The sequence below is a fragment of the Camelus bactrianus genome, chromosome 7 (assembly GCF_048773025.1).
Source record: "Camelus bactrianus isolate YW-2024 breed Bactrian camel chromosome 7, ASM4877302v1, whole genome shotgun sequence".
Classification (NCBI taxonomy): Eukaryota; Metazoa; Chordata; class Mammalia; order Artiodactyla; family Camelidae; genus Camelus; species Camelus bactrianus.
This window is the reverse complement of record NC_133545.1, coordinates 45223545-45238372: the sequence shown is the minus strand read 5'-3', so window position 1 is coordinate 45238372 and position 14828 is coordinate 45223545. Positions and strand designations below refer to the sequence as shown.

The following is a 14828-nucleotide window of genomic DNA, read 5'->3' as shown; positions in this document are numbered from 1 at the left end:
GAAAATCCACTTAGACGGTCTCTGCAGTTCTGGGTTGTCAGATTCAACCAACTGCAGTACTGTAATACATATTTGTTGAAAATAATCCACATATAAATGGACCTTAGCAGTTCAAATCCATGTTGTTCAAGGGTCCACTGTAGTTGTGCTTAAAGCTCTTCCACTTGAGGAAGTATTTGGCATGTTTATTCTTCTGACTGTAGAGGAGGTATGTCACCTGATGGTTGCTGGAAGAGCTCAGGAGACCAGATTAGGTCTTTACTCTGACTGGTGGTGGTGCTGAGAGCTCCTATTCTGTGCTTTGACCACTGCGGCCAGCTGAGTCCAGTCCCCTTGATAGCACAGGTACTTTCTCTGGCCGCAGACCTGTGTCCCATAGCAGGCTGTTTCAGTCACTCAGCAGGGTATCAGTGAGGGCCTTGTGCACACCCTTGAAAGGACTACTACTGTTTTAGAAGGTCTAGCAGGTGGGAGCCGAAAATCTTGCCCATTAAGGAGCAAGGATGCTTCTTCAGCTTGAGATGGATTCTCAGAGGCATAGTGTCCAGAGGTTTCATACTACAGCAGATAGTTGTAGCAATTCTGACTTCCCTGGGTTTCCAGCTGTCGCCGTCTTGCACTGTCACCCACAAGATGCTGAAGTTTGTACTTGATATTCTTAAGCCTGGATAGTCAGATAATCAGTGTCCTCTTTGAAGTCTTTGGGGGCATATACCCCACAGGGACATGAGGTCCCCCTTCAAGATTTCATGGCGAGGAACATAATTCACTTCCTCACAAAAATGAATAGCAGAACAAATACCAGATTTTCATCAACCTTCACTAGCACAACATTCTCCCAGGACTGGCCTCCCTAACCTGCTCAGCACTGTATCAGTCTACCCCACTGCCCTGCCTCCTCAGCCTAACTTCCCTGGAGCTCCCTGGCCAGGCCCTTTCCTTAGAGGGGGAAGACCAAGCCAGACCTGGCCTGACAACATAGTTATATGAGGGGAGGGGTCTGTTGTATTTTTATTAAAATTCCATCAAATGTACAATTAGTTTGAGAATGTTTGGCAACTTTATAATATAGATTCCCTTTTCAAGATGTAGTATATTGACAGACTTACTAGTTTTTAATTAAATTTCATACACTCAAGAATCAGTAACAACTTATAAAGTTCTTCAGAATATCCAAGGGTGTATTTTACAATTTCTGCCACTTTTCTTCCCACTTAACTAAGCACAAATATAAAAATTTAAACACCTCAAGAACCAATATAGAAGATACACTTAAAAAAAAAATCAGCCATTATGGAAAACAGTGTAGGTATTCCTTAAAAAACTAAAAATAGACTTACCATATGATCCAGCAATCCCACTCCTGGGCATATATCCAAAGGAAACTCTAATTCAAAAAGATACATGCACCCCAATGTACATAGCAGCACTATTTACAATAGCCAAGACATGGAAGCAACATAAATGTCCATTAACAGATGATTGGATAAAGAAGATGTGTGTGTGTGTGTGTGTGTGTGTGTAGAGGGGGAGGAATGGAATACTACTCAGCCATAAAAAAATAAAATAATGCCATTTGCAGCAACATGGATGGGCTTGGAGATTATGATACTAAGTGAAGTAAGCCAGAAAGAGAAGGAAAAATGCCATATGATATCACTTGTATGTGGAATCTAAAAAAATGACACAAATGGACTTATTTATGAAAGAGAAGCAGGCTCACAGACATAGAAGACAAACTTATGGTTACCAGTGGGGAAAGGGGGTGGGAAGGGATAAATTGGGAGTTTGGGATTTGCAGATATATAAAATAGATAAACAACAAAATTCTACTATATAGCACAGAGAACCATATTCAATATCTTGTAGTAGCCTCTAATGAAAAAAGAATATGAAAAGGAATGTATGTGTGTCTGTATATATATGACTAAAACATGCTGTACACCAGAAATTGACACAACATTGTAAGCTGACTATACTTCAATAAAAAAAATAAAATACAGAAGAAACTGCAAAAAAAAAACTTCTTCAGTACAACTGGAAATTTGAACACCAGCTAGATGTTTGATGATATTAAGAAATTGCTGTTATTTTGTTGAGTATTTTGGTTACATTGCTTAAAAAGGGCCCTGATCTTTTAGACTTATACTCTGAAATACGATATCTGGTGTTTGCTTCAAAGTTGTGTAGAATAGGAAGTATATAAGGGTATGAAACAAAATTTGCCATGAGTTGCTAATTGTTGGAGTTGATGATTATTGGGTTTGTTATATTGTCTCCTTTTGTATATATTTGGAATTTTCCATAATGAAAATAAAGCAAAGAATGTCAAAGGAAAGAAAAAAGTAATCTTGAAAAGTAGAGCTAACTACATTTATAGGCACAGGGTAAAAGTACTTCTGAAGATTGTTGATTCTAATGTTCTCTGCCCAAATTACACATTGGACCTCAAGCAAAATTATGAAGTAGCCTTTGCTTATATTCTTTATTTCCTAGTGTCTGCTTTCTTCATTTTAGCTCAAATCAGTTTTTCTTCTGCTTGTTGTAAATGCATATTTTTCACCTGTCCACCTCATTACTTCCAAAATTGTCATTCATTTACACATACTGACTAGGAGACCTAAAGATGAAGCTATCTCAGTTAAAGTGCAAGAGAAGACTACTTGGGAGAGAGTTCAAGGGTGAAAGTCAAGGAATCGTTCTGATAATTAAGCACTTGGAAAAATTATAGAAACGTGAGAAGTTGGTTGGAACATCTGGGAAAAAACCTTGTAGGAGTCCCATATGAAAAGCACTAACTTGATTTTATTGAAAATTGCCAGTCTGGAGCTAGGGAAAGGTAAAGCTTAACCCACCAGTACTATTCTAACAAAAATAATGTCTAAAATGGTAAATCAAAAAGTAGCAATAATAGCATGTTGTCCAGAAATATAGTTGTGATTAAAAAAAATAACAAATTCAAAGTAATTACTTCTGGAGAGTAGGAAAAGTTGAGAGGGAAGATGACAACATGGAATAGAGAACTGCTATTTTTCATCGTAAGCCACTTAGTAATACAATCTGAGTTTTGACAATGTTCAGGTATTATTCTAATAAATAAAAATATTAAAAACAAATTGCAATATTAGTAGACTTAAGCATCAAGGGAAAATAAAACTAATAAAACTAATCTGAATGAAATTAAGATTGGTACTGAATGAAGTAGGGAGTCTAGCTTCACCCTCTTCATGTACACATCCAGTTGTCTCAGTTCCATTTTTTTGAAGACTATTCCTTCTCCATTGAATTGTCTTGCCACTCTTGTCGAAAATCAGTTGACCATAAATTTATGGATTCATTTATGGACTCTTATTTAGTTATGTGTCTGTCTTTGTGCCAGTACCACACAGTCTTGATTACTGTAGCTTTTTTGGTCAGTTTTGAAATTAAGTGTGAGTCTTCCAGCTTTGTTCTTTTTGAAGATTATTTGGCTATTCTGAGTTCATTGCATTTCCCACGTGAATATTAGGATCAGCTTATCCATATTCAAAATGGTAGGGAGACGGAGGGAAGCTGAGATTTTTATAAGGATTGCATTAAACCTGTGGATCAATTTGGGGAATATTGTTCTCTTAAACAAAATTAAGTCTTCTAATCCATGAGTATGGATATCTTTTTTATCTAAGTCTTCTTTAATTCTTTCAATGATATTTTATAGTTTCAGTGCAAAAAGCTTGCAGTTCTTTTGTTACATTTATGTGTAATTATTTTATTGTTTTTGATACTATTGTAAAAGGAATGATTTTCTTAATTTCATTTTCAGATTGTTCATTGCTAGTGTATAGAAATGCAATTGATTTTTGTATTTTGATCTTATATCCTGCAAACTTGCTGAACTCATTTATTCTAAGAAAATTTTGTATGTTCCTTAGGATTTTCTATGTATAAGACCCTGTAATCTGCAAAAAGAGATAGTTTTACTTATTCATTTTTCAGCTGGATGCCTTTTTCTTTTTCTTGCCTAACCACCCTGGCTAGATCCTCCAGTACAATGCTGAGTAGAAATGGCAAGAGTAGACATCCTTGCCTTGTTCCTAATCTTACAGGAAAGCATCCAGCCTTTCACCATTAAGTATGATATTAGCTATGAGTTTTTCATAAATGCCCTTGAGGAAATTTCCCTTCTATCATAGCTGAATATTTTTTATCATGAGAGGGTATTGGATTTTGTCAAATGCTTTTTATGTGCCTGTTGAGATACAATGTGGTTTTCTTCTATTAATACAGTGTATTATATTGATTATCATGTTGATGAACCACCCTTGCATTCCTGGGATAAATTGTGCTTGGTCATTGTGTACAATCCTTCTCGTGTGTTGCTGGATTCAGTTTGCTAGTATGTTATTTAAGATTTTTTGCATCTGTATTTATAATGGATATTGGCTATAGTTTTCTTTTGATGTCTTTGTCTGGATTTAGTACCAGAATCTCATAGAATAGTTGAGAAGTGTTCCTTCCTCTTCTACTTTTTTTGGAAGAGTTTGTGAAGTGATAGGTTTTAGTTCTTTAATATTTGATACAATTTACCAGTAAAATCATCTGGTTCTGGGCTTGTTGGAAGGAAATTTCTTGATTACCTAATCCAATCTTTTTACTTTTTGTTGATCTATTCCAATTTTATATTTCTTCTGTAGTAATGTTTTTAAATTTGAAAAATAGAAAGCAAGTATAAAGTTGTAAGTATGTATAAGGTAGTCTGATTAAGCCCAAATTGCCTGTAAAAACCTGTCCTGAAGCTAATTCATGGGAAGTAAATTTGAAATTTATTCTATTTAACAATTCAGTTTTTTAAAATGTGATTTTTCAAGAGTGTTAACTGTTAATGTCTTTTTATTTTAATTAATTTCAATCATATTTCATAGTAGCTTGGAATTTAAGATTTTTGTTCTTGTTTTTAATATTGCTTTTATTTCAGCAGCAATGCAGCAAGTGTTGGATAACCTTACGGAGCTGCCCTCATCTACAGGAGCAGAAGAAATAGACCTAATTTTCCTCAAAGGGATTATGGAGAATCCTATTGTAAAATCACTTGCTAAGGTATATTGGTTTATTCATAAGATAACTAAATTATTTTTCAATTGTTTTTTCAGAGGTCTTTTTAGGTTACTGTTTTAGAACCTGGTTGATATGCCTTAGGCTTAGTTAGCAAATAATAACAGTTACCAACTAATGAAATCTTACTGTACACAAAAATTAGATCACTTTTACCTTTTCTGTGCTAACTTTAAAGTTTTAGGGAAATAATAAGTGAATAGTCATGTTATAATGAAAGTATGTAAAAAAGGATTCCAGACCTGTCTTCATTTTCAACAACAAGGTACTGAGTTTCTTCTTTTACACTGAACATGTACCTATTTTTCATTTCAATTCTTTCTTTACTTCCTAATATCTAGTACTTTTTGAAATCTTGTTTTTTCTTGATAGCCCCAATATTTTGGATGTGTTTGCATAATCAACTCTGTAGTAATCTTTTAAACTCATCCATATATATTTTATATTTTTACAACCATTTTTGGCCCAGTTATATTTAACTTCTACTATTTCCCTATTATAATTTTTATAAAGTCACTAAAGCTTAGTGTATTAACTATTTCACAACCCTGCTCTCCCATTCCTCAGATGATTCTTGCTTTTAAGAACCTATGCCATACACCCTCTTTGACCATTTCTTCATGTAGCCATCTTGTCATTCCTAGAATGTTGATTTCACCCTCTCCTATGATCGTTTCTTAGCCACAGTCTATTACTTATTTTCTTCTCAGACTTCTGAAAAACCATAGCTTTTACAGAGTTTTCCATTAGCAGTTTTCCATTAATGGTACAGACTCTTCATTTTATTCATAAACTTAATCATTCTAAGATCACATGATATAAAAGCTTTGGTTCCTACGTAGAAACTAATCCACTTAGAGATCACTCAACTGGGATTTTTATTTTAGTCATTTTTTTATTGCAGTCTTTCCAAAATTTATTAGATATTCCTTTACTTTAATAATAGTGTATAGGAAATGATTTACCTTCAGATTTAACATGTCACAAATATTGATCACTATACTGTGTTGAGATAAAGTAATAGCTTCAGGGTCTGCTGAAATAAGTAAGAGCTGTTTTAAGTGTGTTTAAGCCTGTTAATTAAATGGCTCACCCTGAGCTCTTATTGCTACTTTAAAAGTAGTTTTTGACTCCTCCCTTGATGTCATACTTACTGTTGGTTGTCAGCTTTAATTGTCAATATATCTATTATAACCCATTCCCATGTTTGTTTAATGTATAGCTTTTGATCTGTAGATTTAAAAACTAGATAATTTTTTGTAATTTATTTTTATTAATTTTTAAAATTTTATTTACAAACTAGCTGATAATATTATGGAAAGCATCCTATAACATTCTTATAGTTAATAAAGGTCTTTAAAATATATTATAGTATTTCATCTTTGCAACAACTTTATAAATTGAAAAGTTATATTTTAAAATAGAAAAATTATTTGCCTAAAGTCACTCTGCTAGTAAATGACAAAAATGAGATTTAGGCCAGGTCTTCTTTCTTCAAATTTTGTGTTCTTTCTACTACAGTATAGGCTGTGTGTGTGCGCCTGTGAATGTGTGTATTCTTGAGAATTTCTGTGGGTAAAAAATTGCATTTGTGTCATTGATATTGGCCATTCAGAGGATCACCTTGTACACTGTTCCTTGTACACAGGTGAAGTGGCTGGATGGCTTTTGAGCAGCTGAAGTGCTACTGTAATCTTTTGATGTTAAAAGTGAAATTAGGAACAGAATCACCCAATAGTATCCAACATTCAAGCAGTTTCTCAAGAAGTAGAAGCAATGGTAATTGAGTATTCCTACATTGAAGGTGAAGAAATCCCAGGAGGAAGGGAGGACTTCTACTTCCAAAAAAGAAATATTAAGTCACAGTAGGCCAACACTCGTATAAGTAGAGGGAAAAATGGTTAAATTGCTGAGGAAACAGCAAAGCATACATTGCTAGACCTGTGGAGAGGCAGGAACATGTGACTAGTAATCAGGAGAAAAACAACAGAAGCAGTCCCATAGATGACCCTTTATTAAAGTTACAAATAAATGTTTTAAAATAATTTAATATTATTTTAATAGATGGAAAGAGGGGAAAATGAAGACATTAGAAATATTACTAGAAAATAAGAATCAAAAACAATCATGATTATTCAGGAACTCAAAAATATGATAGCTGATGAAGAGTTCATTTGATGAGTTTAATAGAAGACTAAACACAGCAGAAAATATTAGTGAATTTGAAGACAGGTCAGTAGAAAATAATGTAAACTGAAATTCATGGAAAAGTATGTATGGAAAAGACAGTATGTGAGGCATACTCAAAAGATCAAATACATGTGTACTTAATATCCCAGAAAGAGAGGAGGGAGGAATGGGACAGAAGAAATAGTTGAAGACACAATGGCTGAGAATTTTCAAAACTAATGAACAACATCAGCTGATGAATTCAAGAAGCCATGTGAACCCCCACCAGAGAAAATACCAAAACAAACAAACAAAAAACAACCTCAGAATATCATAGTCAAACTCCTGAAAAGTCGAAGATAAAGTGAAACTTCATAAAGCAACTGGAGAAGAAAGACACATTACCTTTTAGGAGAAACAGTAAGACTAATGGTTAGCAATAAAACAGGAACTATGAAAGTCATAACAGAGTGGATTGAGATCATTAAAGTGCCCAAAGAAAAACACTACCAACCTCAAATTCCCTTTTCAGCAAAAGCAACCTTCAGAAATGAAAGCAAAATGAAGGTTTTATTTTTAGACAAACAAAATCTGAGAAAAATTATCTACATTTACTCAATAAGAAATGCAAAAGGAAGTTCTTCTGGCAGAAAGAATGACAAAGGAAAGGGAATATTAATGAATAAATAGAAAATAATACTGAGTTTTAAGATGAAATAATAATGTCTTGTGGCATTTATGGCATGTACATAAATGAAATATGTGAAGATGATAACCCAAAAGGAAGGAGAGACTTAGTGAGTCAAACAATTGTAAGATGTTTTCATTATTCAAAAAGTGGTAAAAGTAATGTCTTAAGATAATATTAAAAAGTCAGGGATGTATATTGAAATCTCTAAGGTAGCCACCAAAAATAATATAAGAGTGAGTAAATTCCACCCAAGCCATAAGGGAGTGAAAACAGTCTTGAGTTACTTTGACTCCAGAAACAACTAGAAAAGTTGATAAAAACAGGGGAGAGGGGATGGCTATCTTCAGAAATGGGACAAGAGGCTGCACAGGACCATGATTCCTAAGAGGAAGGAAACACATGAGGTGAGCATTATGGAACTACCTGAAGAGTAGTTTCCATGCTGCAGTGCAGAAAGAGGAAACACAAACAGCCCAGCAGTCTTAACAGAGCATGGGATTTGGGGGGATGTAGGTGATTGGGATTTGTGTGGCAGTGTCAGGGAGGAGAAAGCTAACACAGAACGAGCTCTGGAGATGTGCTTGGAGATGCCCTCAGATCCCTGGCCAAGTGCTGACCTTTGCATCATGAGGCATGCCTCTAGAGTCCAAGGAAAGATCCACTGAAAAGCACAGGAGGCCAGACAGTTTCCAGGGCTCACAAAGGGTACAGAATAGTTTAGTTTGCATTCCCACTCGCCTGAGTAGAGAGTCCTCATAACATGCATGGCACTGGGCAGAATTCACTCAGTTTGTCTTAATAGACCAAGGAAACTAGTACAGACTACAGCAGAATCAAACTGAAAATTAATAACAAAGTTATTCTAAAAATCCCCACATATGTAGAAATTGAATAGCATACTTCTAAATAACCATGGGTCAAAGAAGAAATAATGAACATAAAAAACACTTGAATAAAAATGAGAATATGTCAAAATTTGTAGGGTGCAGCAGAGCAGCACTTAGAGGGAAACGCCTATATTAGGAACAATATATAAATGATATGTATCCACCTTGAGAAAATACAAGAAAAATTAAACTCAAAATAAGCAGAAAGTAGTAAATAATGATAAGTGTGAATATAAAAAAGGCAAAAAGAAAAATCAGTATAACTTTGAATGTATTAAAAAAATTCATAAACCTCTAGCTAGACACAAATTATCAGTAGGAGAAATGAAAGAGGACATTGCTACAAATCTAACAGACATTACAAGAATTATCAAAAAATATTATGAACAACTTTATGGCAATAAATGACAACTAGATGAAACTACTTTCTTGAAAGATGCAAAAGACTGAAACTACATGAGTAGATAACCTGAATAGCCCTATATCTATTTTCTGTAATTGGATATTTCCTGCAAAAGAAGTTCCAGCCTTGATAGCTTCAAAAGAAAATTCTATCAAACATTTAAGGAAGAAATAATACCAATTTTACATGAATTCTTCCAGAAAAAAGAAAGAGAAGATGACATTTCCAATCTTGTTTTACTAGTCTTAGTGTTGCCCTGATAATAAAATTAGCTTAAAAATATTCTAATTTAAGAATAGTATCCCTCACAAACTAGACTTCTAAAGAAAATGTTAGCACATCAAATCTATCAACATACAAAAAGTCTAATTCTGCACTACCAAGTGAGTTTTGTCTTAAAAACACAAGGCTGCCTTAATATTTAAAAATCAGTAAATGTTTGTCACCATTTTAATGACATAAGAAAAATCATATAATTATGTTCATAGTTGGAGGAAAAGCATTTTACAAAGTTGAACTTCTATTCCTGATAAAAATTCAGCAAACTAAGAATAGAAGGAAGTTGCCTCAACCTGATGGAGGGTATCTATGTAAACCCCACAGTTAACATCATAATTCATGGTGAAAGATAGAATGCTTTCTTTCTAAGATCACTTCCGTTCAGCTTTGTACTGGGAGTGTCCGCGTGCACAATGACAAGAAAAAAATAAATAAAAGTCATACAAATTGAAGAGGGAAAAATTAACTGTCTTTATTCAAGCATGACATTGCCATCTATGTCAAAAATCCTAAGAATTTACCAGGAGGGGGAAAAAAAGCCCTCTATAAGAACTTAAGTGAGTTTAACAAGGTCATAGGATAAAAGATTAATCTGTGTAAATCAATTGTATTTGTATATACCATCAATGAACAACTAGAAATTGAAATTTAGTGAAATAGGGATAAGTTTAACAAAATATGTTCAGGGCCTCTACACTGAAAACTAAAAATCATTGCTGAAATTAAAGGCATTCATACATATATACTTAAATAAATGAAAGAATTGGAAGGCTTAGTATTCTTAAGATGTTAATTCTCCACAGACTAAGCTATAGATACAGTATAAGCCCAGTCAGAATTTTAGACTGACAAAATATTAAAATGTGTAAAGAACCTAGACCAAACAATTTTGAAAAAGAACAAAATTTGATGTCATCCACAACTTGATTTCAAGGATTGCCCCTACAGTAATGAAGACAGTGTAGTATTGGCATATAGATCAATGGCATAAAACAGATCCCAGAAAGAGACCCCCACTTATATGGTAAACTGATTTTTGTTAATAGTACCATGATAATTCAGTGAAGAAATATAGTCTTTTCAATAAATGTTGCTGAAACTATCGAATATATGCAAAAAAATCTTTTTCCCCACCCTCTATGCAAAAATTAGCTGAAAATAAAGCATAGATCTAAGAGCTAAGACTATAAAGATTCTGCAGGAACACATATGGAGAAACTCTTTGTGACTTTGGATTAGAGAGAGACTTCTTAGATAAGACACTAATTAGTTAATCTAAGTGGATTAGAGACACTACTTAAAAAGATTGAGGCTTAATGAAAATTTTGATTAATTAGATTTCCTTTTCAAAAGACACCATTTAAAAAAATGAAAAGGTGAGCTACAGATGGAAGAAAATATTTGCAAAACATATATCCCAAAAAAGGAAGCTGCTAATTTAATCCTTGTAGCAATACAAAATGGTACAATTTACTTTGGAAGACAGTCTGGGAATTTCTTACAAAGCTAAAACATACTGTTACTATACAATCCAATGATTGTACTCCTTGATATTTACCCAAGTGAATCGATAATTTATGTCCACACAGAAACCTGCACATGAATGTTTATAGCAGCTTTATTCATAATTGCCAAAAGTTGGAAGCAATGAAGATGTCCTTCAATAGGTACATAGATAAGCAAAATGTGGTACATCCATACAATGGAGTATTATTCAGCAATAAAAAGAAATGAACTATAAAGTCATGAAGAGACATGGAGAAACCTTAAATGTTTATTGCCAAGTGAAAGAAGCTAGTCTGAAAAGGCTCTACACTGTATGATTCTAACTATATGACATTCTGGAAAAAGCAAAAACTATAGAGACAGTATCAAAAGAAAATTAGTGTTCCCAGGGTTTGGGGGAGTACAAAGGAAGGATGAACAGCTGGAGCACAGGACATTTTTAGAGCAGTGGAACTATTCTGTATGGTACTGTAAAGATGTATCAGTGACATTATGCATTTGTCAAAACCATTGGAACTGAACAACACAAGAGTCAAAATCCATGGAAATGTAAACCATAGACATCAGTCAATTATGGTATATCAATATTGGCTCATTAATGATAAAAAACTTACCACGTTACTACAAGATGTGAATAAGGGAAACTAGGGATGAGGGAGCAAATATATGGGAATTCGCTGTACTTTATGCTCAGTTTTTTTTTTTTTAATAAATCTAAAGCTTTATTAGCTAAAGTCCATTGTTTACATTAGTGTTCACTCTTCGTGTTGTATATTCTATGGGTTTTGATAAATGTATAATAACATGTAATGTCCTTGTCTGGTTTTGGTATTAGAGTAATGCTGGCCTTATAGATTGAGTTAGGAAGTGTTTCTTTTGCCTTCTGGAAGAGATTGTTAAAGAATTGGTATAATTTCTTCTTTAAGTGTTTGGTAGAATTTACCAGTGAACCTATCTGGACATGGTGCTTTCTGTTTGGGAAGGTTATTAATTATTGATTTGATTTCTTTAACAGATATAGGGCCACTCAAATTATCTGTATCTCCTTTTATGAGTTTTGGTGGACTGTCTTTCTAGGAATTGGTCCATTTCATCTAGGTTATCAAATTTGTGTGTAGAATTACTCATACCATTTTATTTTTCATGACATCAGTAGTGATGGCATCTTTTCCATTTCTGATATTAGTAAATTCACACCATCTCTCTTTTTTCTTAGCTAAACTAGCAAGAAGTTTACCAATTTTATTGATCTTTTCAAAGAACCTGCTTTTGGTTGGATTTCATGTTTTTGGTTTTATTGATTACTGCTCTAAATTTTATTATTTTTGTGTGTGTTTTGAATGTTAGGAGTTCTCTGTATATTCTGACTGTTTATCCCTTATCAGATACATGATTTGCAAATATTTTTCCTATTCTTTTAATTGCCTTTTTACTCTTGATATATCTTTTGGTGCATAGATTTTTTTAATTTTTAGGAAATCCATTTTACTTATTTTTGTTATGTTGTTGCCTCTGCTCTGCCTTTGGTGTCATACCCAAGAAATCTGCCAAATCCAATGTCATGAAGGTTTTGCTCTGTTTTATTTTAATAGTTTTATAGTTTTAGGTCTTTGATCCATTGTGAGTTAATTTTTTTAAATAGTGTTGGGCAAGGGTCCAGTTTCATTCTTTTGTATATGGATATCTGGTTTTCCCAGCCTCATTTGGCACCCTTGTCAAAGATTTTTAGACTGTATGTGGAAGGATTTATTTCTGGGCTCTCTATTCTATACCATTGGTCAGGTGTATCTATCTTTATGCCAGTACCACAGTGTTTTGATTACTGTAGCTTTGTAGTAAGTTTTGAAATCAGAAAGTTTGAGTCCTCCTACTTTGTTCTTTTTCAGGATTGTTTTGGCTGTTCTGGGTCCCTTGCAGTTCCATACGAATTTTAGAATCAGGTTGTCAATTTCTACAAAGAACTCTGCTGGAATTCCAAAAGGCATTGTGTAAATCTGTTGATCATTCTAGGGAATACTGCCATCTTAACAATGTTAAGTGTTCAGATCCATGGGCATGAAATGATTTTCTATTTATTTAAATCTTTAATTTCTTTCAACAATGCTCTATAGTTTTCAGAGTATGAGTTTTGCACTTTTGTTAAATTTACTCTTAAGTATTTTATCCTTTTCAGTGCTATTGTGAATGGAATTATTTTCTTGATTTCATTTTCAGATTGTTCATTGCTAGTGTATAGAAGTATGATTGATTATTGTACATTAATCTTCTATCCTGCAATCTTGCTGAACTTGTTTATTGGTTCAGTTTTTTAGTGGAGTCCTCAGGATTTTCTAAATACAAATGTATGAATAAAGACAAGTCTACTTCTTTCTTTCCAATCTGAATGCCTTTTTTTTTCTTGACTTACTGTCCCAGCTAGACCCTCTAGTAGAAATGTTGAATAAAATGGTGAGAGCAGACATCCTTATCTTGTTCCCAATCTTAGGGGAAAATTATGTGCTAGATGTAGTAATACTCACCACTAAGTATAATAGTAGCTGTGGGTTTATACTCTCTGCTCTAAATCTTGATCTTTTTGCATATGATTCCATATTAGTACCTATTGAGAACTTTTACTTTCTGTAAAAGTGGCATAATATTCCATTGTATGAATATACCAAAAAAATTTTAGTCAGACTTTTGATAGATATTTCGATGGCTTTTTTGCTTACAAACCATGCTGTAATATGCAGTCTTGCTACATGTTATTTTACACATGTATATATATCTTTAGGATAAATCTTAAAAGAATCATTGTAATTTTGGTAGAGATAGTCAAATTGCTCCTTAGTGTGTTCCTACAGAAAAAATTATGCAAAAGTGCATGTCTTCTGCCATATTCTCACCAACATGGTATGTTATTGGAATTGTTATCCTTGTCAATCTCATAAAGAAAAAAAATGAGTATTTCATTATAGTTTTAGTTTGTACTCTCTTATCATAAAGGAGGTTGTGTATCTTTTCATATATTTAAGAGTATTTGAATTTCTTTTTCTGTGAATTTTTTTGTTCATATTCTTTGCCTATTTCTCTTAATGTGTTGTTGATTTTTTTTTCATTATCGGTTTGTAGAAGTCTTTGGTATATAAGGAAATCAGCCTTTTGTGTGTAATGTGATTTGTAAATATTTTGACCCTAGTTTGTCATCTCTATTCTGACTTTGCTGATTTTTGATGAGAAGAAATTTTAAATGTTCGATGTAGTTTATTGGGCCTTTTTGTTTATTTGTTTAATTTATAGCTTCCAGATTTGACATCATAGTTAGATCTTTTTCCATTCAAAGATTATAAAAAGATTCTTTTATGTTTTCTCTGAGTACTATTAAAAAGCCAAGCTTTAAAATTTTTTTTCCTTTTAAAAAGTATAAGATTCCCATTTTTAGTTTTTTTAACATCTGTGTGGTTCTCCTAATTCTGTAGTTGTCTCTAAGAGTCTCTCAGCTCCCTGAGTACCTTGAGATATAGTTTCTCTAATCTAAGAATTTGACCTTTTTTGATTAACTAGATGACAATTCAATTAGAGAATTCAATTCTATTTAGTTACTTTTTTTATCAGAACAAATCTCATCCTTTTTAATGTCATGTATGCAAAAGCAAAATAAAAACTGAGTTCTCCATTCTCTCTAGTCAGTTTTCAGTATTTCCTTTGTCTTTTTTATTTTGGTTTGATTAGTTAAATTCAAGTTGGTACTTGCCTCTTGAAAGCTACTAAATAAATTCTGACTTTAATGTGAATAGAGGTCCCTACTTCTTTCACATAATCC

The 14828-nt window shown here is 33.2% G+C and overlaps 1 protein-coding gene and 1 pseudogene across 4 annotated transcripts in view; one reads left to right on the top strand and one right to left on the bottom strand.

Moving 5' to 3' along the window:
- Nucleotides 1–14828, top strand: part of PALS2 (protein associated with LIN7 2, MAGUK p55 family member) — a 103705-nt gene that overhangs the window by 45489 nt on the left and 43388 nt on the right. For 3 of the 4 annotated variants that reach the window (XM_074367337.1, XM_010968629.3, XM_010968630.3), the window contains exon 2: nucleotides 4958–5076. In XM_074367337.1, the coding sequence (XP_074223438.1) occupies nucleotides 4960–5076 (117 nt within the window). In that variant the 5' untranslated portion in view covers nucleotides 4958–4959. Of the gene's footprint in view, nucleotides 1–4954; nucleotides 5077–14828 lie in introns of all 4 variants that reach the window. The other variant, XM_074367338.1, reaches the window with a different exon arrangement.
- Nucleotides 65–980, bottom strand: LOC105079836 (protein C1orf43 pseudogene; annotated as a pseudogene).